The sequence below is a fragment of the Pan paniscus genome, chromosome 18, assembly GCF_029289425.2.
Source record: "Pan paniscus chromosome 18, NHGRI_mPanPan1-v2.0_pri, whole genome shotgun sequence".
In the NCBI taxonomy this organism is placed as follows: Eukaryota; Metazoa; Chordata; class Mammalia; order Primates; family Hominidae; genus Pan; species Pan paniscus.
In genome coordinates, this window is record NC_073267.2 from 4,892,218 (window position 1) to 4,916,656 (window position 24,439).

Consider the following 24,439-nt stretch of genomic DNA (forward strand, 5'->3'; position numbering starts at 1 on the left):
CAGCCTTGCTTCACTGCTGGCCCCACCTCTCCCCACTGCTCCTGCCCCTCCTCACTGCTGGCCCCGCCCCTCCTCACTGCTGGCCCCGCCCCTCCTCACTGCTGTTCCTGCCTCTCCTCACTGCTGGTCTTGCCTCTCCTCACTGCTGGCCCCCCTCTCCTCACTGCTGGCCCCCCTTCTCCTCAATGCTAGCCCGGCCCCTCTTCACCGCTGGCCCTGCCCCTCCTCACCACTGGCCCCCCTCTCCTCACTGCTGGCCCCACCCCTCCTCGCTGCTGGTCCTGCCTCTCCTCACTGCTGACCCCGCCTCTCCTCACTGCTGGCCCCACCTCTCCACACTGCTGGCCCCGCCTCTCCTCACTGCTGGCCCCACCTCTCCACACTGCTGGCCCCGCCTCTCCACACTGCTGGCCCCACCTCTGCAGCCGTCCTACCTGGTCTTGGTGGCCCTGCAGCTTCAGCCGATCAGCTCCAGCCTGAAGGTCCCAGATGCGAACAGTGAGGTCATAGGAGGACGAGGCCAGCACATCGGCTGCCAGTGGGTGGAAGCGCAGGGAACAGATCTTCTCCGTGTGGCCTGGAGGAAGGCAGGGGTGATCAGGAGCCCTTGGGAGACACTGGCCACCCCAGCCCCATTCCTGAGCCTGCCTGACCTGTGAGCACAGTCTCTGGCGTGGTGAGCACCTCTTCCAGGCCCTCTGCGGGTACCCGCCACAGTCGGATCCTGGCGTCCTCACCAGCTGCAGAGGACAGACAGGGTCTCATCATTGCTGAGCCCAAGACCTCTGGGCTCCCCAGCCCCCATCTGGGACCCAGGACCCTCCCTCAAGCCCAGGCACCCAGCCTCCTTACCCACAGCGAGGCGATGGGGGTCAAAGGGGTCCCAGGCCAGATCAGTCACAGCTGCCCCATTCTGCAGCGTGGGCAGTGCCGTGTCGGGCAGGCGGCCAGGCTTCCGTAGCTGCGGGAGGTGCCCCCACCCCGAGGCCCATCAGTGCCAGGCAGAAAAGCCAGTCCCCAGGGGCTGCGGGCAAGCAGCATGTCTGGGAGCCCACCCCCTGCAGCAGAGGCTCCCACCGCTGGGTGACCCAAGCTCTCTGCCCTGACCACCTTGTGCTCTGAGCCCCAAGTGCCAACCACAAGGCCCCAGAGAGTGAGGGGGCAGCAGCGTGAACTGGCGGGAAAAGCTCCGGCTTAGGGCTCAGGTGGCCGGGCTTCGGATCCCAGCTCCACCACTTACACAGCTGTGTGACCCGGGCAGGTCACTAAACCTCTCTGTGCCTCTTCTCCCTCATCTGTAAAATGGGGATAAAAGTGGCAGGCCCCATGGCAGGTGGCTGGAAGGATCACAGGACAGGCGGGCAGGAGCCTGACACAAGGTTTGTGCTCCCTGTGTCGTGTGGGTAGCTAAGGCCCTCCGCGTCTTTGCCGCTGGCAGGGAACTGAGGGGCAGCCCTGGTGGGGTGGGGCCCTCACCTCAAGCACAGCCACCTGTCCCCCACTGCTGAGCAGCGGCACAGCCACACGCATCTTGTTGGCACAGAAGCCGTCACTCTCACCAGGTGTGGTGAGGTTGAGCCCCTTGAGGTTGGTGATATGGCTGTCTCGGTGCAGGACAGTGCCCTGAGCATGGCGGAACTTGGAACTGGGGCCTGGCAGGTGGCAGGGACATGGAACCACGTGTGAGGATGCGGTCCCTGCCCGCCCTGCACTCTTTGAGTCCCGGCTGCCCACTCCCCTCACCCCAGGTGGATGTGCAGCATGGACCTAGGCCCAGGCCTCTGCTAATCCAGTGGATGCAACTCGCCCAGGAATAATGTCTGGAATGATATACCCTGTTCCATGGTGGCTCGGGGAATCTTGGTGGAGCCCAGGGCTTCGGCTGCTCAGAAGCTGGTGGCCCCAGCCGCCCTCCTATTTTGCAGGTGAGACTCAGCCACCACACCCCAGCCCCCAGGACAAATGACCCTGCCAGTGAGTCTGGGTGAGGGGGGTGCCCTGCATGAGGCCTGTGCTCAGCAGTAGGGTACACAGGAGGATGACGGGGAGTGGGGCAGACGGCTCCTGCGGTAGGGGTGAGCTCCCCGTCCTGCCTCCTTACCCAGCAGGCTCTGCAGCGACCTCAAACTGGGGCTGGTCCCGATGCCACTGGTGCTGGAGAGTGAGGGCCCCAGGCTGGAGGGCGTGGAGGGCGAGGTCAGCGAACTGGGAGGGGAAGAGAAACCCTCCTGGGGAGGGGCATGGGGTCAGCCAGCCTGCTCCTAGGTGTACTGGCCAAAAGGAGGGGGTGCCAGCAGACTCCAGGGTCACCACTCTGGGCCCCCTGCGGACTGGAGGAGCCCCCACTGTGGGCATGGGACAGGAGTGGCGGGGGGCACGGGCATAAACGCAGACACACAGGGAAGCAGCCGAGCTTCAGACCGCGGGGACAGCAAGTGGCAGCTGCTGGCTCCCAGCCCTGCAGGAGGGTGTGCCCAGTGGGTTAGATCTGCCAGTATTTTAAGAGAAGCCAGAAATCTAGATCTGTATGAAAATTCTTGCTTTTTAAGTGTTTGCCCAATTTAGAAAGCACTGTGCAAGTTCCTTCTTTATGCTCCACGTGTTTCTCTGTCTCTGTTACACTTGACAAAGAAGGTTGGGGCCAGGCGTGGTGGCTCAAGCCTGTAATCCCAGCAGTTTGGGAGGCCGAGGCGGGCAGATCACGAGGTCAGGAGTTCAAGGCCAGCATGGCCAACATGGTGAAGCCTGACTCTACTAAAAAAAATATAAAAATTGGCCAGGCGCGGTGGCTCACGCCTGTAATCCCAGCACTTTGGGAGGCCCAGGCGGGTGGATCATGAGGTTAGGAGTTCAAGACCAGCCTGGCCAACATGGTGAAAACCCGTCTCTACTAAAGATACTAAAGATACCAATTAGCCAGGCGTGGTGGTGCGCGCCTGTAATCCCAGCACTTTGGGAGGCCCAGGCAGGTGGATCATGAGGTTAGGAGTTTAAGACCAGCCTGGCCAACATGGTGAAAACCCATCTCTACTAAAGATACTAAAGATACAAATTAGCCAGGCGTGGTGGTGCACGCCTGTAATCCCAGCTACTCAGGAGGCTCAGGCAGGAGAATTGCTTGAAACTGGGAGGCGGAGGTTGCAGTGAGCCGAGATCGCACCATTGCACTCCAGCCTAGACGACAGGGCGAGACTCATCTCAAAAACAAAAACAAAAACAAAAATTAGGCCAGGCGCAGTGGTTCACGATTGTAATCCCAGCACTTTGGGAGGCCGAGGCGGGTGGATCACCTGAGGTCAGGAGTTCGAGACCAGCCTGACCAACATGGTGAAACCCCATGTCTACTAAAAATACAAAAATTAGCCAGGCATGGTGGCGGGTGCCTGTAATCTCACCTACTCGGGAGGCTGAGGCAGGAGAATCACTTGAACCCAAGAGGCGGAGATTGCAGTGAGCCGAGATCACACCATTGTACTCTAGCCTGGTCAATAAGAGTGAAACTCTGTCTCAAAAAATAAATTAAAATATAGTCGGGCATGGTGGCACATGCCTGTAATCCCAGCTACTCGGGAGGCTGAGGCAGGAGAATTGCTTGAACCCAGGAAGAGGAGGTTGCAGTGAGCCGAGGTTGTGCCACTGCACTCTAGCTTGGGTGACAGAGTGAGACTCTGTCTCAAAAAAAAAAAAAGGCCGTTGAGCCGGTGAACACTCAGGGCAGCCACTGCAGTGTCGCTGAGGGAGGATGGGGGCGGCCCTGGTACTTACGCTTGCGTCTGCATCACCCACGGGTGTCTCCATCACCGCAGGCTGGGCTGTGTCAGGGAGGGGCTCCGTAGGGGGCACCAGACAGGAAGTGAAGCTCGGGTGGGGCCGGCAGGCGGGGTTGAGGCTGACTTTCTGCACCTGCATGGAGGCCGGCAGTGGGGAGATGGGGGCATGGGCTGCCCGGTCAGGAGGGCCCCCATGGGAGGGTCAACTGGGTAGGGATGGGGGGCACCCAGCAGGCCAGAGTGAGTTGGCACACAGCCACACAGGGGGCTACCAGGGACTCGGGGAGGCTGGGAGAGGTGAGCCAGCCCTGGTCCTACCTGCTGGTTGTCCCCAGCCCACCAGCTATGGGGGTCGGTGGCAGGCACACAGCCGGCAGTGTCCGGGAACAGGTCCTCGTGGAACTCCACAGCCTGGCCGCAGACAAGCAGGCAGCTAGTGAGGCCCAGGCCCCCCGACTCCCCAGCCCCCGCAGTTCCTCGCCCAAGTCCCCCTCACCTTGCGGGGCACATGGTAGCCGATGGGCACGATGGCTGTGTCGCTCAGCTGTAGGACGCGGAGCACCTCGCAGCTCATGACGGCCAGCGCCTGCCGGGGCACAAGGGCAGCCCCCCGCAGCACGCTCTCCAGGACACACTGGGTCACTGTTGAGGACACCATAGGGGAACAGGCAGGACGGGCAGGGGAGGGGAGGGTAGGGGATGGGGGCAAGGAAGCAAGGCTTACCTGGGCTCAGCGCCGGCTGCTGCGGGACCACCTCGTAACAGTACAGCTGCCTCTCGCCCTGAAATGAGTCTGAACTGAGCCCCGTTTGCTGACTGAACCCCTGGGGAGGGCCCAGGACTGGCGTCAGCTCCCCCACAGGTCCCCAAGGACCTGAGCCACAGAACCACAGTGGCTGGAGATGGGGCTCCCCAACATGCTGGGCGCTGAGCTGAGCCCTAGGCTGACTCTACCTCACTTGCTCAGCCTCGTTGCACATGGGGTGAGCACCGGGGGTGTACGTCAGTATTTATGGAGTGCTGACTGTGTGCTGACACTGCTCTATTCTCGGCCTTGTTCTCAGGAAGGCCAGTGTTCTAGGAGAGCTACAGTCACCTTGGCTGCACAGGGGAAGACACAGAGGCCCTGTTCTAGTTCCTCCTCTCTCTTGGGGAAGGCCAGGGGCTGGACTCCAGGGTGTGGATGTGGGTGGGAGCCCCAGCTTCTCACTCACCTTTCCTGCCAGGACCAGGAGCCCAGAGTCAGGGTCCAGCAGAGGCATAAGACACCTGGGGAAGAGAGGGCAAGATGGCAGGTCAGGGCAGTGGGAGGGCTGCCAGACTCGTAACCCCATGTAGGAGCCCAGGACAGGCACCACAGTGACTGGGAGCCTCTTGGCCATCCAGCCATGTTCAGCCTGGTCCCCAGGAACCCCCTCCTCTTCCTGAGCCTCCCACATGCCCAACACACGCCCACACCCCAGCTGCTCCTCCCCAGGCCCTCCACCTGCACACCTGCGTCACTCCAGGACTGGAGTGGGCACAGGGGAACTCGGGCCCGATCTCAGCCACAGCTCTTCCTCCAAGAAGACCCCACATGCATTCTGTCCCCCTCCCACCTTCGACAGCCTAGACATCAGGCCAGCATTGCCAGGGAAGGTGGAGAGGTGAGGCCGGAGGCGAGGAGCCTCCCGTCCCCACTCGGCACTGCCTGTGGACAGGCAGCATCCGGGAGCAGTGCAGGCAGCCCTGCCGTTCCGAATCTGCACTAAGGTTTGGGGCCCTCTACTCAGTTACCCCACGTTTCCTGTGCCTCAGTGATATCTTGGAAGCTCAGAGACCCCTCCACGCTGAGTTAAAGTTCCTGTGTCCAAATCTGAGCCAGGTGCCCGGGAGAAGGGGTTCCTCCGGCCGCTGGGCTTCCCTGCACACCCCAGGCCTGCTGCCCCGGCCGAGCCTGCCAGCAGCATGCTCCCAGGCCTTCTCTGGTCTCGAGGCAGGAGCAGGACGGGGTGGCAGCTGGGAATAGAGTGGGCGGGCCGGAAGCCCCCAGAGCCCCTGCCACTCTATGTCCAGCTCAGCCTTGGCCAACTGCCTGTCACTGGCCAGGGCTTTATGCCTCCCTGCCGGGGCCCCTCAGAGACCCCTGCACAGCCCCTCAGCCCTGTGAGAGCTGCCTTCCCACTCCAGGGCCTTTTGAGGGGAATGGGGACCTGGAAGGACTCTGACAGATGCCCAGATGCCCAGTTGCCTTCCTGTGTTTCTTGCTCCTGATCTTTGCTTTTTTTTTTTTTTTTTTTTTTTTAAGAGACACGGTCTCCCTCTGTCACCCAGGCTGGAGTGCAGTGGCACAATCATTGCTCACTGCAGCCTCAACCTCCTGGGCTCAAGCAATCTTCCCACTCAGCCTCCAGAGTAGCTGGGACTACAGGTGTGCACCACCATGGCTGGCTATTTTTACTTCTATTTTTGTAGAAACAAGGTCTCACTATGCTTCCGAGGCTGGTCTCAAACTCCTGGCCTCAAGTGATACTCCCACCTTAGCCTCCCAAAGTGCTAGGATTATAGGCATGAGCCACTGCACTTGGTCTTGGTTTCTTGTTTCTGGGACCTGCAGGCCTGGACCCTCCCAACCCAGACACTGACACTCTTAAACACTGTATTGCCAGGGTCAGAGGTCACCCAGCTGTGGCAGCTGCCTCTATCCCTCACCGCGGTGACAAAGGGCCCAGCGGCCCTCCACTGTCCACCCATCCCCTCCTGCCAGCCGACCACTAAGCAGTCCTGCCCACCTCCCCTCCCCACACTTCCAGGAGCCACAGAGTGGCTGGGAAGCTGGGTGGGGCCCTGGGTGTCTCCATGACTTCCTGGAGTGCCTTGGGCTGGTCACCTGTGAGTAACACAGGCCCCTAATTACTGAGGGCCCAGCAGGGTGAGCCGGGCTCAGCAATGCCCTTTGCAACCCGGCCTGACCACTGCTTGTAGTGGTGGAAGCGGAGGCGGAGGGTAGGGGACCAAGGTGGTGCGTGACCTGGAGTGCCCTCCACACTGACACTGGCTCCACTGGGGCCGGAAGCAAGTCCCTTCAGCAGCTTTGACAGGGCTTTCACTCATTCATTTGTTCACAATCATTCACTCCTTTGATGAGCTGGTCTGTGCCTGGTCCTCGGCTCGACCTGCATGTAGGTATGCCCAGAGATGAGTGCAACAGACCCTGCCTCTGTCCTCAAGGTGCTCACAGCCTAGCACAAGAGGCAGACAGACACAATCCCATAGACAAACATGTGAAGGGAAGGTTCACTGAGGACACACAGTGACAGAGCAGGGGGACTGGGCCTCAGCAGTGGGGGAAGGGGTGATCCCTGCGATCCCAAGGTCATGCAGAAATCAAACACCTCACAGGAAGAGAGTTTCAGAGAGAACACAACCTGTGCAAAGGTCCTGTGGCAGGTGGGTTCATGGCCTGTTTGAGGAACAAGATGGACAATGTGCCTGACAGCCTGGACAGTGTGGGTGAGGGCTGAGGCTCAGGATGGGCAGGTGGAGGCTAGATGGGAAGGGGCCTGGTGCATGTGGGGAGGGGGAGTTCTGCCTCCAGTGGACGAGCAAAAAGGTGACGGTGCGTTTCAAGCAAAAGAGGCTAGGCCAGGCCTAGTGACTCATGTCTGTGATCCCAGCCAGCACTTTGGGAGGCTGAGGTGGGAGAATCACTTGAGCCCAGTAAGTCAACACTGTGACCAGCCTGGGCAACATCATGAGACCGTGGCTCTTCAAAAAATTAAAAATTAAAAAATTAGCCAGGTATGCTGGCTCACGCCTGTAATCCCAGCACTTTGGGAGGCCGAGGGTGGATCACTGGAGGTCAGCAGTTTGAGACCAGCCAGGCCAACATGATGAAACCCTGTCTCTACTAAAAATACGAAAATTGGCCAAGTGTGGTGGTGTGCATCTGTAATCCCAGCTAATTGGGAGGCTGAGGCAGGAGAACCACTTGAACCCGGCAGGTGGAGTTTGCAGTGAGCCGAGATGGCACCAATGCATTCCAGCCTGGGTGACAGAGTGAGACTCCATCTCAAAAAATAAAATTAAAAATTAGCCTGCTGTGGTAGTGCATACCTGTGGTCCAGCTACTCGGCAGGCTGAGGCAGGAGGGTCACTTGAGCCCAGGAGTTTGAGGCTGCAGTGAGCCAAGATCGCATCGCCAGCTGGGCATGGTGGCTCACATCTGTAATCCCAGCACTTTGGGAGGCCGATCACTTTGGGTCAGGAGTTCGAGACCAGCCTGGCCAACATGGTGAAAACTCGTCTCTACTAAAAATGCAAAAATGAGCTGAGCATGGTGGCGTGCACCTGGAATCCCAGCTACTCAGGAGGCTGAGGCAGGAGAATCACTTGAACCCGGGAGGCGGAGGTTGCAGTGGGCCAAGATCGCACCACTGCATTCCAGCCTTGGCAACAGAGTGAGACTCCATCTCAAAAAAAAAAAAAAAAAATCACATCACCCTGCTCAGCCTGGGCAACACAGCAAGACCCTATCTCAAAAAAATAAAAATAGAAAGAGGATAGGACCAGACTGGCACAGAGCAGGGATCACACTGGCTGCTGGGGGCACAGGCTGGGAGGAGTGGAAACAGGTGCCAGGACAGAAGCTGAGGACAAGCAGGATAGGCAGGTCTCCTGTGGCCCCTCTGCTGCCCTTATGAGAGGTGGGAAACAGGCCTGGGGCCACCTCATGGCATCAGAGGCTCACCTGTGCGCTGAGCCAACTGCCTGAGGAGGCCTGGTGCTCAGCCTCCCTCACCCCCGTTCCATCGTCCCAGCCAGCCAGCCACTGACTCAGGAGCTGAGGCCGAGGGGGCAGGAAGTCAGGGAGGGCAGGGCTGGCTCCTCTGACAGGTCAGGCCAGTCTTCCTTGCCTCAGGCAGAGCCATCTGGACAACTCTGCCAGGCAGGGGCATCCTGTCTGCCGTGGCACGGGCCAAGAAATGGGGTCATGGCACCCAGCCCCAAAGGTTGGCCAAGTGTTGGCATGGGCCTGACCCCAGGCTGTGTGAAGAGAGCCAAGCTGGGTCTGGGTCCGGAATATGGTACATGAGCCCCAGCCAGGCAGAGGGCCAGAGGTGATAAGAGGTATTGCCGGCAACTCTCCTGCTGGAATCTGGGCCTGCCACTGGGAAGGGCTCTGACCCTGACCCAGGTCCAGGGGTCTGTCCCAGGCATAAAGTTATAGAAGGTCTAAAGCCCAGATCTGCCCCCGTCCCTCAGCCAGGTTCCAGGAGCTAGAAGACAACCTCAGTACCAACTGGGAGTCACGAGCAGCTTCAGCCTCCGCATAAGCCCCGCCAGCTCTCCCAGGACTCCTGTGATTAGCACAGAGGGGAAGCACCAAGGGTGTGCTTGCTACAAGGAGCAGCTGCAAGGCTCCTCCTCTGTCCTCCCCTCCAGCCCATCCCTCCCGCTCAGGCCCCTTCCCACCAACCCAGACATTCTGCCATTGCCCCAGTTCAAAGCAGGCTGGGTCCCTTGGATCTGTCCCTATCACCCAGGCTGGAGAGTTAGTTAGGATCCTTTGACCCCCCTCCACCCCCACAGCCCCTAGCTCCCCCGCTGTGTGCAGACTGCTGGTAACCAGGTTCTAAAGGCGGGTGGCACCTTGAAACCATACAAGGCAATGTTGGATAAACTGAGAGGGGTCTCCTAAAAGCTTCCCTTGAGCCTCTGGGTAAGTGGGGACCTGTGTAAGGCCAGGGCACAGGATTGGGGCAGGGGGTGAACACCAGGCAGATGGGGTCTCTCCGTCTACAAGAACCTGCCACAGAGGTGAGAAGCTTCAAGGACATCAGGAGGTCCTGTTCCTTGAGGAAAGCCAGGCTGGAGGCTCTTGGAGCCCTCTTTACCCCTGACCCTGGGCATCTGTGGATGCTTCTGAGGGCTTCAGAGGACACAGGACCAAGGGAAGAGGCAGGCAAACAGTCCGACAAGAGGCTGCACAGCACTGATTGGAAGCTCAGATGGTTCTGGGGCCGGGCAGGAAACTCAAGTGAGTGGACAGCTTGGCAGGAGGCAGCAGGGAGTGGTGGGGACTGGGGTGACCCATGAGCCCACATTTTGGCAGAGGGAGCAACCGCCACTCAGCCCCAGCTGAGAGTTCCTGTTCAATGCAAGCTGGGAAGCCCCATTTTAATATGAAACCACATGATTTTTCAATGTTAGCAGTGCCTTCAAAGTTGTAAAAACTCCCATAAAGCCTGCACTAAATGCACCCAAAGGCCAGCCCCAACCCAGGAACAGAGGTCCGCAAGCCATGCCCTAATCCATGTAGACCGAGAAACGTATGGGGTGTGGAGCCCTGCCAGCCCTGGAAAGGGGCCCTGTGGGGAGAGGGCCCTGTGGACCGGAGGTCCAGAAGGTGACTGTCCCAGCCAGGCCCTGCTTAGCCCTTGATGGCTAGACACAGAGGCCATCCTGCCTTCTGGAGATAACTGAGTCCTCCAGAGACTAGGAAACCCTCCAGCTGGTGTGGCCCAGCCTCCCAGGGATAAGCCTTCAGGCCCCCCAAAGACTAGAGCTAGCCCAGCCAAGGGCCTTGGCTACAGGCCGGGCTGGAGGGGGTGTGGGTGTCCCAAGGCTCTCCGGAAGTCAGGAGCTGAACTGGGCCCCCAAAGGCTCTGAGGCATGACTGACCACAAACGCGGAGGGGGAGGAGGGCAGAGTGTTTTCCTGGAATCCTCCAAGGCAGGGGATTTTTCTGGACTAGTCCGGCCCCTGGCACCCGCCCCTCCTGCCCAATCAAGGGCCACTGTCAACTGCAGCCCAGGCCCCACCCACCGACGGTGACCACCCCTATGCCTCCACAGCTCAGGCTTGAAGCTGCCAGTAACTGTGGGGCTGTGGGCAGACCACCACTGCCCTCCCTGACACAGCCCCTTCATCTCATAATATGGTGGGGAAGAGAGTCCAGGGCTGCTCACAACTCTTAAGGCTGTCGTGGCTAAGAGGACCCTGAGCTCAGATTTGGCATTGGAGTTTATACTTAGGAGGCTCTTGAAAGGGCTTTGTGTGGGCTGCCAGGAGTTTTTTGAAATTGGGATTAGCTACCAACAACAACACATTGAGAGATTTCAGCTAAAAATCTGGATTTCCAGTTTCTCTTCAAAAATCCAAAGCTCTAGCTGGCCCGGGCTGGTCATGAGGACTCAGCCCTTACCAGCCCCACTCCCGCCATCCTGCCTCTCCAGGGCCGCAGAGGCCCTGGGGTGGACTTCTGGCATTTGTCACCTGCCTGGTGCCTCATAGGCATCTGGGCTGTGACGCTTAGGATTCCTAAATAGTCTCTCGCTTTTTACACAAAAAGCAGAAACCTGCCCAGTGTCATCTGGCAAACCCACGACGGGCAAGGTCTCCCCGCGCAGGTCGGGTGGCCTCAGGGTGAGGGCCAGGGCAACCCGGCCCACGAGCCCCTCGGTGGGGAAGGGGCGTGTCTCCACGCGGCTCCGCCCCGGCCAATGGGGAGAGGCCCCGCCCCCTGCCGCGGCGGGCCCGCCCCCCGGGACTCTTAAGGCGCGACCTGCCTCCAGCGAGCCGACTCCGGAGCCCAAGCCCGGGGCGGGTGGACGCAGACTCGAACGCAGTTGCTTCGGGACCCAGGACCCCCTCGGGCCCGACCGGCCAGGAAAGACTGAGGCCGCGGCCTGCCCCGCCCGGCTCCCTGAGCCGCCGCCGCCTCCCGGTGAGTTTCTGTGGGGCTGGGGGGCTGTGGGCGGGGAAGGGGGCGCCACGGCCAGGCTGTGCACACGCGCGGGGACCGCCGCCGCGCGCACACACGCACTCTCGGGCGGGACCGCGGCCCCAGCCCCGCACGGTCACCTGGGCCGCCCGGCGGGCAGGCCCTGTACGCTCCCTCCCCCGCCGTCCTGGGGCGCCGACAGCCCCGCGGCCGGCCAGGGTGCGCGCCTGAGTGTGCGGTGAGCCCGCGAGGCTGCAAGCAGACAAAATAAACACCCCGTCCCATGCTTCCTCCTCCCACGGCTGGGCCTCCGGCATGACCAGTTTTATGAATCAAACCCCTTTGAGGGGGATAGCCAAGCCGCAGGCTTGGGTTACTTTTCCCTCCTGGGGTCCGGCAGTAGGTGCTGCTGTGCAGAAGGGCTGCCCGGGGTCCTCTGGACCCTTGTCACTCAAAGCACAGCTGGGGGCTACAGATACGCAGCCCTAGGGAGGGGCGGGGAGTGGCTGGTGGGCGTCCGATGCCCATCCCTCCAGGTGGGGGATGGACCTGTACTGGCCAGGGCCCTTAGAGCTCCGGGTATCAGGCAGGGTGCCGGGTCTCTGCCTCTGCTAGGGAAGGGGCTTTGCTTGGGCTGCAAACCCAGTGGCCTGGAGCCAGCCTAGTCCTTTGTGTCCCTGGGCTGGCAGTGCTGGGGCCTGAGGACTGCTGAGGTCCCCTGTGGTCACTGGCAGGCCAGCCGATTGGTGCCAACCATTCTGCCTCTCCCCCATTCGTTAACGATTGCCACACCAGGGTCACTGACCGCCTCCCCTGCTGTGGCCCGGGGTGGAGTGTGCAGGGTGGAAGGAAGAGGTCTGGGGGTCTAGGTGTCCCCATGCCTGCCTTTTGCACCAAGGACAGGTGAGGCTCTGGAGAGAGGCAGCGGGACCTAGAGCCCCCTTCCCCAGGCTGAGAGCCTCCAGGGCTGGGGATTGGATAAAATCTCCAAGGTCCCTTCACACTAGACTGTACTTTGGGTGTTGAGGGCATAGAGGGGTGGCCGGGCTGGGACCTTCCAAGCAGGGTCCATTAGGGCCAGTCCAGGGGGCAGCAAAGTCCAGGATGGGCCCAGCTATTGACAAAAACCCAACAGAGCTGGGGCAGGCGGGTGGGGGATGGGGAGCAGTCCCCTGAGTTTACTCTCTTCTCCCAGGGGAGTTGGCCTGGAGCTTCTGTAAACAGAGTGTCAGAAGCAGGAAGAGGCTCTGGTGATGAGCAGCCCAGCTGGATCCCCTCCAGACCATTATCTAGCCTCCCCTGGGCCTGGGGAGGGAGGATGCGCACACACATGCCAGCCTGGGGGCCGGGCACTGCCTGTCCCCACCCCGCCCCCGTCTCCTGCACGTTGGAACAGCTGTCCTGCTACCTGTGGGTCCGGAGGGTCAGATGGGGATGGGGCTGGGGGCTGGGGTCCCAGGGCATTTGTCCAGATGGCACCTCTCTCTCCATATTCTGGGAATGGGAGAATGGGATTCAGCATAAGGAGCCTCTCAGACACTGCCCAGACCTGTGCTTACCCGAGGAAGGCCCCTCTGGCACGCAGCCCAGGGGCCAGGGAGATGGCAAGGGAGATGCCCCGGGCAGGAGATGGGTCCGCGGCTCCTAGCTCCCATTACTGTCACCCCCACCGACAGCCCCGGGGGAGCTGGGACAAGTCCCAAGTACAGAAAATTAAGTCCTTGCCTGGGCTTATAAGTGGGTCCCAACACAACACTGGGCAGCCTCTGGGAACAAGAAAGCAGGGCCCTGCTGAGCCCAGGAGGGAGCTCCCACCTCAGCAGGCCAGACAGCCAGTCCTGCCAGTGAGCAGAGGTGTGTAGAGGGGAGGCTGCCCACAGGGATGGCTATCCCTGACCACTGGCCAGCCCTGAGCTCACGGGAGGGCAGCAAGGCCACCTAACTCTGTTAGTGACCTCTCCTGGACCCCCCATCAGCTACCCTTAGAGTCCCCTCCCTGGGCTGGGGAGCCCAAGGCTCTGTGCTGCCAAGAAAACCAGCTCCCCTCACTGCTGTGGAATTTGCGTGAGTTCTTGGAGAAGGAGGAGGGTGCACGTGTGTGTGTGTGTGTGTGTGTGTGTGTGTGTGTGTGTGTGTGTGTCTGCAGGAGCACTGCCCAGTGGGCGTGTGTCTGGCGTGGGCGTGTCTGCGTGCGCGTGACTGGAGCAGGGCTGTGTATTTGGGGGTGGGTGGGGGTGTTTGGGGGAGCCTGCTTGCACCAGGAGGGGCAGGGCCTCAGCCTCCTTCCTTTTATCGGTTTCCACATTCCAGAGTCAGCCGGATCGCTTTCCCTCCGCGCTGGGCCGCGGGCCTCCCCCGCTTTTCCTCATTCCAGCCTCCCTGGGTGTGAGGAGGCTGGAGGAGGCTCCCTCAGGCCACCTCGGTTTTGGGCGGGGGGTGGGGGCAGGCGAGGGGCCAGTTATTCTTCAGGGTTGGGGACGGCCCCCACCAGACTCTTCGTGGGGAATGCAATAAGGCTCTGACATTCCTCAGGGGCTGCCTGAGAGATTTAATTAAAGAGGGAGGAGGGAGCCGGCCTGCACCGGGAAGGGGCTGGGGCGGCCGCTGGGGCCCCTGCTGGCCCTGGGCCCCGAGCCCGGCTGGGCATTGAGAGCAGTGCGGGGGCAGGGTTGTGGTTCAGTGGCCAGGTCCTGTTCTGCCTCCCTGAATCCATCCCGCCTGCCCATTGATCAGCTCACAGACCCCAGGGGCGCCATTTCTGCCATGGGTTGGCCAAGAACCCTGGGTGATTGTGGGGGGTTCGGCATGGGGAGCTTGAGAAGGGCAAGACCCCTTCCAGGGCCACTTCCTTCTCAGACCCCCAGGCCCAGGAAGCTTAGGGCTGGCGGCCTTCCTTGGTGACTAAGGTGTTCTTCTGGCAAGTTCAGGGTTAATTGCAGGTTAGGGCCTTACTAGATGGGTGCTTGCCCCTGGGTGGGGACAGGGCAGTGAGGAGGCCCCGTGTGAGGGCCCAGCCCTGGTGGCATCACACCTGCCGCGTGCCGAAAGTGGCATCTGGACTGGCCCATTTCTAGTTGGGCTGCAGCCACTGCACAGCTCCCAGGGCCACAGGTGTCCTCCCTGACAGGTTGCACCTCTTGTGACTACGATGGCACGTCCCACCGCCCCAGGGGCTCACTTGAGCTGGGGTCTGGCCTTAGTCACTGGTCTCCCTGCCCTGGGCTAACAGGTCTGGCAGCTGCCAAGTCACCCACGGTGCTACTGAAGGCACCCACCTGGGGCCGGGCCAGCCTCCTGGGTGGAGGGAGGAGGGAAGGCCCTGTGCCTGCCCCTCTCCCAGCCCTGCCAGCTGGTCCACACCTGCTCCAGGATACAGAGCCTCCTCCCTGCACAGGAAGACGAGCTGACATCCTGACTGTCCCCTTTGCAACCCTCTGTCCTGGTGTTGTGAACCCTGGCTGTGCGGAGGACTCGCTCAAGGAGCTTCTCCAAAATACAGCTCTGCCTGGGTCTCACTCCTAGACATTCTTTTTGTTTTTGAGATGGAGTATTGTTCTGTCGCCCAGGCTGGAGTGCAGTGGCGCGATATTGGCTCACTGCAAGCTCCGCCTCCCAGGTTCACAACATTCTCCTGCCTCAGCCTCCCAAGTAGCTGGGACTACAGGCGCCTGCCACCACGCCTGGCTAATTTTTTTGTATTTTTAGTAGAGACGGGGTTTCACCTTGTTAGCCAGGATGGTCTTGATCTCCTGACCTCGTGATCGTCCTACCTCGGCCTCCCAAAGTACTGGGATTACAGGCGTGAGCCACCATGCCCGGCAGAATTTCTTGTTTAATTGGCCTGGGGGTGGGGCCCCAGCATGGAGGGTTTTTTTAGAAAGCTTCCTGGATGATTCTGATGTGCAGCCCGGGGGGCAAAGCCCTGGCGTCACAGGTGGGAGACGGAAGCCCAGAGAGGGGAGCTTGCTTGGGTGAGGTCACAAAGCGTGTGAGTGCCTGACTGAGCTCCTGGCTGTGGCATTATCTGTGGAATGAAGAGCGCCAGCTTGGGGTGGTGGATGGAGTAAGAAAGAGGCTGACACCCATGGGGACCCCCGCTCAATCACCAGCCAGGGGTCCCCGCGCCTATAGGGAGGGTCTACCTGCCGCAGTCCCTGAGGAACTAGAGGCCCAGCCCTCTCTGCCCCTTCTGTGAGGGCCCACGACCCCTGACCTCTCTGCCCTGCCCTTGGGACTGCTGTGTCCCAAGGAAGGGGAGACGGGGCGGACCCAGCCGGGCCCTGAGCCTCCTCGGACACGTCAGCGAAACTGGAGCCAGCCGTCCTGGCCGCCGGCACAGTCCCGCCTGCCTGGAGGGGTTGGCAGACTCCCGGGGCTGGGCTGTTGCCAGGCCTGACCGGCCACACAGAGCCTTGGCGGGCCAGCATGAGGAGCGGGGGCCCGGAGTCTCAGGGTCAGACCTGCAGCGCCTGTCCTGTACCCACGCTGAAGCATACGGCACAGGAGGGGCGTACTGGCCTCAGACTGTCTATCTGTCTGTCCAAGCCTGTCCCCTACTCAGCAGGCACACCGCCTGCCCCAGAATCAGTGAGATGTGCTCGCCAGGGGCTGATGTGGTCACCAGATGCCTGGGTCCCACCCCAGCCATGCTATCCCCTGGCCCGTCCCCGCCTGACCCTGGGCGTGTGTGGTGTACCCCAGAGGTGGGTGGGCGTCCCCCTGGGAGTTGAGATGACGAGTGCCTTGTCCTCCTTACTCATAGGGCCCCTCCCTGAAATCCTGTGCTGAAGGGGCCGCCAAGGGACAGCTCACCCACCACGTGCCCCCTTCCAGTACCAGAGATACCCCACCCCCACTCCCCAGCCCCCAGGGTGAAGGGCAGCCTTGGTGTGGGGATGTCCGATCTGTGTAAAGCTGGCCTGAAACCCTCTCCCTTAGTAGTACCCACGCCCAGGGGGCAGGCAGAGTTCTGCGTTTATGAGTAACGCCCTCTGCAGTGAATGTTTACCGACCACTTAGCAAGTGCCCCGAGCACAAACCAACTCACCCCAGACACAGGCACCACTAGCAGCGCCCACTGCACAATGGGGGCTGAGGTAGGGGTCGTGGCCGGGCTGTGGACCCTGTCGCCCTATGCCAGCTACTGTGCCAGGGAGGGGGCAAGGCCGGCAGCAGCACTCAGCAAGGCTGAGGAACTTGGGTGGAGGAGGGAGGCCCCAGACCCTTGCTGTCATCTTCCCACCCCCCGACGTCCCCGAATCCCAGGGCTGCCTCCGGAACACCTCCTGCACCAGGCAGAGGAAAAGGTCTCACCTCCCTGCCTGACCAGTGGATCAAATATCAAAGCCCAGGTCCTGGGATCACCGGGTGGGAGGGTGGGTGGGCGGCGGCAACCACCGTGTGACCTGTAGACAGCCCCCAGCCCCACACACACACCAAGCACACGCCCAGATCCCAGGCGGGCGGGACAGCTCCCAGAACTTGTTAAAAGAACTTCCCCATTTGAAAACAAACAGAACAACAGAAAACTACAACTCCAGAGGGTGAGGGGGCAGGGCTGCTTGCACCAACTCCAGAGGTGAGAAACTGAGGCCCACAGTTGAGAAAGGAACTCTGGCCTCTGTCCCCTGCCACCGTCCCCTCCACAGTCAGCCTTCCCTCGCTGGGTTCCTCTTGGTCAGCCTTCCCCTGCTGGGTTCCTCTCGGGGCTGGCTGATGGGTTCTCAGTGCCAGGAGTCCCTGGCGGCGCCCTCAGAGCTGCCAGCCTGTAGCTTACAAACTCTGGGGTTTTCCAAAGCTCCAGCGCTGCCTCCTCCCTCCTCCCTTTGCTGTGGGGGTAGAACTGGGGCTCAGGCAAAAGAGCTCACCGCACATTTTACGGGGCTGGGAAGCAGGCTGGCTGCCGCCTGCTGGGTGGTCAGCCCAGGACCCCAGCCCACAGTCCTGACCTAGACCCCTGTCCTGCTAACAGGAACGCACGTTCCACAGCTCACTACCTGTCAGCCGGAAAGCCACCCTGTGGCCAGATGGACCCACAGCATCCCCTCTCCCTTCACAACCTTGCTGATTAAAGACCCAACAGATTATGGAGCCCAGAGCTATGGCTGGTCCCCCTCCCCAGTGCAGGGCGAAGAGCACCCCCCAGCACGTGCCCCTAAGAGCTGGCCTGCACACCTGGCCTTGCAGGGCTGAGGACTCCACATGCATCCCCCACTGCAGCCCTGAAGTGTCCCAGATACTCAGATGAAGAAACCGAGGTGTGAGAGCAAAGTCACTGTCTGCGGCCTCACAGCTTGGACACCTCTGAGCACAGGGCCGCCTGCCTGGAGTGAGCGCTCTTAACTGTGACCTTAAACGAGGCCCAAGGGGAACTGAGGCCACAGTGGTGGCCAGGCTGGCCACGTGGAGGATCCCCTCCCACTCTGGAACCTGGCTGCATCCTTCCTGACCCTGGTCTGGCCCTGCTGGGAGGGCTAATTCAGGCAGAGGTGGCCTCACCCCCCATATGGACATGGGGTGGGTGGGGGTCACTCACAGCCCACATCTGGAGGCCAGGCCGCACCCGCCATCCTCTGAGTCAGTGAGGGTGGAGCGGGTCCCATGGGGGAAGAGAAGGCTAGGGGTGTGGCCCCAGGGCCTTAGGTCATCAGACACGAGCCCCCCTGGGGTGGGCTGGCCAGGCCAGGGACGCGTGCCTGGGGTTTGGGGTGCTAACTTCTTCCAGTGCTCAGTGCCAGGCCCTCCTGGGCTGTTCACTCAGCAGACCTGAGCTAAGTGGGCCTGGAGACACCTATGGCAAAGGCAGGCTGGGTCTCACCTTAGGGAGGTGAGGGGGCACACGACAGCAAGGGGGACACCGCTAGGTTGGGGAGGCTTAGCCTGCTGGCCTCTGAAGGGCGCTTGTTGTCGCTAACTGGCTAGGGGCTCAGGGTCGGTAGCTCCTAGGGGAGACGACTCTGGCAGTGCGATACTACACGTGGGCAGGGCCTGCGTGGGCCCAACCCCGGGGACAAGGGCTTCTTCCTTCACCTCGAGCTACCCGCAGACCCCAGTGGTCACCTCACCAGTGACTTGTCTAATCTGTCCTGGGACCACCTGCTCCTCCTCACATTCCAGGAACCCACGTACCTGGGGGAGAGGGAGCCCCATGGACGGGTCCCCCCAGCCTGGGGCGGAGTGCAGGCTGGGTCGGGGTCGTGTTCCCTGGACTACCTGCACAGCCTGTGTGGGGGAAGGGGAAGCCTGGACTCCAGCACAAAGGGCTCTTGTGTGAGCTGCAGGCGCCACTGGGCAGGATGCTTCCTGGGGATGGGCTGGCACCCCGTATGAGGCTCAGGGACTTCTAGGGGTGCCAAAGTGGGGAGGGCTCTTCCTGGGGATGGCCCCAGCGGTCTCCCCAGGAGTCTAGGTGATGGGGGCCAGCCACAGACCTGCCTGACTTGGGCAGTGCAGCTAAGATCTGGAGCCTGGAGCGGCTGGTGGGAGCCCCCGCCCCCAGGGCATCTGGAGGGCACGCACCCTTCACAGGTGGCTGCTGCACACCTGGGCTCTAGCTCGGACTTGCTGGCACCGCAATGGCAGCGAGTCCCTGCACCTCCATGAGCCCTGCTTTCTTCTGTCTGCCCTGACGTGGCTGCTGGGGGGCTACCTGAGGTGACGGTAAACACTTAGTGTTCCTTCATCCTTCCCACTTCACTGGCACATGGGAAGGACTTGCACCATCACTGCCAAGGGGATGGCTGCTGCTCATCTTTCTTGGTGCCCAGCTCAGGGCAGACCCCAAGAAACAGTAGACGAAGCCCGGCACGGTGGCTCATGCCTGTAATCCCAGCACTTTTGGAGGCTGAGGCGGGCAGATCACCTGAGGTCAGGAGTTCCAGACCAACCTGACCAACATGGTGAAACTCTGTCTCTACTAAAAAAAAACAAAAAAACAAAAATTAGCCATGCATGGTGGCTGGCACCTGTAGTCCCAGCTACATGGGAGGCTGAGGCAGGAGAATTGCTTGAACCTGGGAGGCAGAGGTTGCAGTGAGCCGAGATCTCGCCACTGCACTCCAGCTTGGGTGACAGAGCAAGACTCCGTCTCAAAAAAAAAAAAAAAAAAGTAGATGAATGACTCTGCAGAGTTTTCCCAGGCCTGGCACTGCCCCTGGGGCTGCCATGTAGCCAGTGTCCCCACCTGAGCCCTGTGGCCCCCCAGCTCCAGCTCTGTCACCAGCCTCAGCTCCCCGCCTCCCTCCCTCACAGGGGACACCTGCCAATGCCTGTGGCCTCTGCCCCTCCTCCAGGAACCTTCCCGCCGGCCACTTCCTGGCGGCCCGCAGCCCCCAGCCTAAGCAGGTCTGACTGCCCAAGTGGAAAAACATGGATCCCATAGTTTCCATGTGAAGTCTTCCCGCTGCATTCCCTCCTCCAAGGAGGGCGGGACACGGAGCGTGGCAGCAGGAGCCGGCGGCCAAGGCAGCCAGCTTCTCTGCTTACACACCCACCCAGCTGCCTGCCTGCCCCCTCTTCCAGACCCTGTAGGGAGGAGCTGCCGCTCCAAGTCCCACCATTCTCTCCTTCGTGGTCCATCTCTGAGGCAGGGGATGGGGGAACCTACCTAGGCAGAGGCAGGAGGGCCTGGGGTTCAGGAGGAAGCAGTGCATGGTCACTGCACGTTCAGTGGATGTCATGCCCCATGATGACCTCTGTGTGCATTGACAAGGTCACACAGTGAGGGAGCGACGGGGCTGGGACAGAACCTGGGTCGGGGCACTGGCGACCTGACTCATAACCATTGGGTTCTCTTGCATTTGGGGGCAGAAGCTGTGAATTCCCTCTGGCTCTTCCTGGCGTGTCTGCCTTCTAGGCCCCTGACTCACAGTCTTCTGTCTCTGCCTCCTCTCTGCTCCCAGGGACAGAAGATGTGCTCCAGGGTCCCTCTGCTGCTGCCGCTGCTCCTGCTCCTGGCCCTGGGGCCTGGGGTGCAGGGCTGCCCATCCGGCTGCCAGTGCAGCCAGCCACAGACAGTCTTCTGCACTGCCCGCCAGGGGACCACGGTGCCCCGAGATGTGCCACCCGACACGGTGGGGCTGTACGTCTTTGAGAACGGCATCACCATGCTCGACGCAGGCAGCTTTGCCGGCCTGCCGGGCCTGCAGCTCCTGGACCTGTCACAGAACCAGATCGCCAGCCTGCCCAGCGGGGTCTTCCAGCCACTCGCCAACCTCAGCAACCTGGACCTGACAGCCAACAGGCTGCATGAAATCACCAATGAGACCTTCCGTGGCCTGCGGCGCCTCGAGCGCCTCTACCTGGGCAAGAACCGCATCCGCCACATCCAGCCTGGTGCCTTCGACACGCTCGACCGCCTCCTGGAGCTCAAGCTGCAGGACAACGAGCTGCGGGCACTGCCCCCGCTGCGCCTGCCCCGCCTGCTGCTGCTGGACCTCAGCCACAACAGCCTCCTAGCCCTGGAGCCCGGCATCCTGGACACTGCCAACGTGGAGGCGCTGCGGCTGGCCGGTCTGGGGCTGCAGCAGCTGGACGAGGGGCTCTTCAGCCGCTTGCGCAACCTCCACGACCTGGATGTGTCCGACAACCAGCTGGAGCGAGTGCCACCTGTGATCCGAGGCCTCCGGGGCCTGACGCGCCTGCGGCTGGCCGGCAACACCCGCATTGCCCAGCTGCGGCCCGAGGACCTGGCCGGCCTGGCTGCCCTGCAGGAGCTGGATGTGAGCAACCTAAGCCTGCAGGCCCTGCCTGGCGACCTCTCGGGCCTCTTCCCCCGCCTGCGGCTGCTGGCAGCTGCCCGCAACCCCTTCAACTGCGTGTGCCCCCTGAGCTGGTTTGGCCCCTGGGTGCGCGAGAGCCACGTCACACTGGCCAGCTCTGAGGAGACGCGCTGCCACTTCCCGCCCAAGAACGCTGGCCGGCTGCTCCTGGAGCTTGACTACGCCGACTTTGGCTGCCCAGCCACCACCACCACAGCCACAGTGCCCACCACGAGGCCCGTGGTGCGGGAGCCCACAGCCTTGTCTTCTAGCTTGGCTCCTACCTGGCTTAGCCCCACAGAGCCGGCCACTGAGGCCCCCAGCCCGCCCTCCACTGCCCCACCGACTGTAGGGCCTGTCCCCCAGCCCCAGGACTGCCCACCGTCCACCTGCCTCAATGGGGGCACATGCCACCTGGGGACACGGCACCACCTGGCGTGCTTGTGCCCCGAAGGCTTCACGGGCCTGTACTGTGAGAGCCAGATGGGGCAGGGGACACGGCCCAGCCCTACACCAGTCACGCCGAGGCCACCACGGTCCCTGACCCTGGGCATCGAGCCGGTGAGCCCCACCTCCCTGCGCGTGGGGCTGCAGCGCTACCTCCAGGGGAGCTCCGTGCAGCTCAGGAGCCTCCGTCTCACCTATCGCAACCTATCGGGCCCTGATAAGCGGCTGGTGACGCTGCGGCTGCCTGCCTCGCTCGCTGAGTACACGGTCACCCAGCTGCGGCCCAACGCCACTTACTCCGTCTGTGTCATGCCTTTGGGGCCTGGGCGGGTGCCGGAGGGTGAGGAGGCCTGCGGGGAGGCCCATACACCCCCAGCCGTCCACTCCAACCACGCCCCAGTCACCCAGGCCCGCGAGGGCAACCTGCCACTCCTCATTGCGCCCGCCCTGGCCGCAGTGCTCCTGGCCGCGCTGGCTGCGGTGGGGGCAGCCTACTGTGTGCGGCGGGGGCGGGCCATGGCAGCAGCGGCTCAGGACAAAGGGCAGGTGGGGCCAGGGGCTGGGCCCCTGGAACTGGAGGGAGTGAAGGTCCCCTTGGAGCCAGGCCCGAAGGCAACAGAGGGCGGTGGAGAGGCCCTGCCCAGCGGGTCTGAGTGTGAGGTGCCACTCATGGGCTTCCCAGGGCCTGGCCTCCAGTCACCCCTCCACGCAAAGCCCTACATCTAAGCCAGAGAGAGACAGGGCAGCTGGGGCCGGGCTCTCAGCCAGTGAGATGGCCAGCCCCCTCCTGCTGCCACACCACGTAAGTTCTCAGTCCCAACCTCGGGGATGTGTGCAGACAGGGCTGTGTGACCACAGCTGGGCCCTGTTCCCTCTGGACCTCGGTCTCCTCATCTGTGAGATGCTGTGGCCCAGCTGACGAGCCCTAACGTCCCCAGAACCGAGTGCCTATGAGGACGGTGTCCGCCCTGCCCTCCGCAACGTGCAGTCCCTGGGCACGGCGGGTCCTGCCATGTGCTGGTAACGCATGCCTGGGCCCTGCTGGGCTCTCCCACTCCAGGCAGACCCTGGGGGCCAGTGAAGGAAGCTCCCGGAAAGAGCAGAGGGAGAGCGGGTAGGCGGCTGTGTGACTCTAGCCTTGGCCCCAGGAAGCGACGGAACAAAAGAAACTGGAAAGGAAGATGCTTTAGGAACATGTTTTGCTTTTTTAAAATATATATATATTTATAAGAGATCCTTTCCCATTTATTTTGGGAAGATGTTTTTCAAACTCAGAGACAAGGACTTTGGTTTTTGTAAGACAAACGATGATATGAAGGCCTTTTGTAAGAAAAAATAAAAGATGAAGTGTGTTTCTTGGGCTCAGCCCCAGGGTAGAAGGGCTGGGTGGAGGGAGATGAAGAAGGAGTGGCCCTCGCTCTGGGGAGCCGGGGCCCTCAGCAGCCCCTGGGCTTGGGCAGCCCTCCCAGGTGTCCTGACCTGGGTGCCATCCACCCTAGGCTTGAATGAGGTGAGGCTGGGCCCAGGTGGGAGCAGGGCTGCCTCTGGCCTCGGACAAGGACGGGTCAGGGAGCCTCACCTTCCCCAGGCCCTGTCTTCTGCCAGCAGGAGCTCTGGCCCATGTGCGGCTGGGAGAGGCTTGTGGCAGATGTGGGGCCAGGTGAGTCCCTTGTGGGTTGGTCTGATGGGCAGTTCACTGTCTGCTTTCCTCCAGGGACAGGGCCCTGGGCTCTCTCATTCCAGGCCTCATGGAGGGTCCCGGGAGCAGGTGGCCTCCAGGACCTTCTCTACAGCGTCCCGGGAGAGCCAAGCGGTTTGCATGGCCCCAGCCCCATGCCCCTCCACTGCCCACCATGGGCGCAGCAGGAAATCCTGCTCCCTGCCTCCTGCCCCTGGCTACAGCGAGGGCTTTGGTGGGAGGGGAAGTGTGAATCATCAAAGGCAGGGACCCCATGGGTGGGGAGAAAGGGGCCGGGCCCCAGTGAGCAGGACAAGCTGGGGGACAGGAACAAAGGGCCCAGGCTGGCTTGCAGATGGTGCCAGGATTGGTGGCCTTGGGATGCCCCCTCAGCCCCTGCATTAGGGATGTGCCCAGGCTTTCTGGAAACCCTAGAAGTGGGAGCATTTTCCAGGAAGGCTGCATGCTGAGGTGGGGGCAGTGATGCTGAGTGAAGCTGTGGCCTGGACTGGGTGCAGGGAGCTTGGGGACAGTGATGGACACACAGCACCTTTTCCTGTTACCCTCAGTGGGATGGAGGGGAGGGGACCCACTGGGCTGCCGCTGCAGGGGCACCCAGAACATGCTGGAGTGAGCCTCCTGCAGACCCCATGCCACTGTCCCACAGGTCATGGCCCCGGCCCCCAGCACTCAGGCTCACCCCTGGTGGGACAGAGTCAGCCCAGCCAGACCCAGGGAGCAGGCCCCGCGGCGCGGGTGTTGATGTCAGTGCCGAGTCAGGCCCAGCCACGCGAGGCTCTGGATTCAATTAGCGGCTGCTGAGGGCTCTGGCACGAGGAGGGAGGAGGCGGGCCGTGGGTCATGGCGGGCAGTGGGTGGTGGCAGTGGGCCTGGGTGGGGCCCCTTCTTCCTGAGGCAGCGGCGGCAGCCCAGGTGGATTTCCTGTAGGCCTGGGTCCCATTAGGGGAGTGGCTGCGGCCAGGCCTGCCTCCCCCTGCCCGTGGCTGCATCGTCAAAGGGGCCTTTGTGGGCCTGAGGCTGCTGCTGAACACGGCGGCTACTGAAGAAATGTTTTCACTGC

At 61.8% G+C, this 24,439-nt stretch overlaps 2 protein-coding genes across 4 annotated transcripts in view; one reads left to right on the forward strand and one right to left on the reverse strand.

Moving 5' to 3' along the window:
• Positions 1–24,439, reverse strand: part of CORO7 (coronin 7) — a 70,279-nt gene that overhangs the window by 6,035 nt on the left and 39,805 nt on the right. For all 3 annotated transcript variants that reach the window (XM_055099269.1, XM_034939701.2, XM_034939702.3), the window contains 10 exons: positions 4,985–5,039; positions 4,495–4,552; positions 4,267–4,412; positions 4,089–4,181; positions 3,766–3,903; positions 2,102–2,228; positions 1,477–1,652; positions 853–961; positions 654–740; positions 435–577 (listed from right to left, as the gene is read on the reverse strand). In XM_055099269.1, coding sequence (XP_054955244.1) covers positions 435–577; positions 654–740; positions 853–961; positions 1,477–1,652; positions 2,102–2,228; positions 3,766–3,903; positions 4,089–4,181; positions 4,267–4,412; positions 4,495–4,552; positions 4,985–5,039 — 1,132 coding nt within the window. The remainder of the gene's footprint in view (positions 1–434; positions 578–653; positions 741–852; positions 962–1,476; positions 1,653–2,101; positions 2,229–3,765; positions 3,904–4,088; positions 4,182–4,266; positions 4,413–4,494; positions 4,553–4,984; positions 5,040–24,439) is intronic.
• Positions 10,641–23,021, forward strand: VASN (vasorin). Its single transcript, XM_003815128.5, has 2 exons — positions 10,641–11,478; positions 20,376–23,021. Exon 2 carries the CDS (start codon positions 20,385–20,387, stop codon positions 22,404–22,406), a length of 2,022 nt encoding a protein of 673 aa, XP_003815176.1. The 5' UTR covers positions 10,641–11,478; positions 20,376–20,384; the 3' UTR covers positions 22,407–23,021.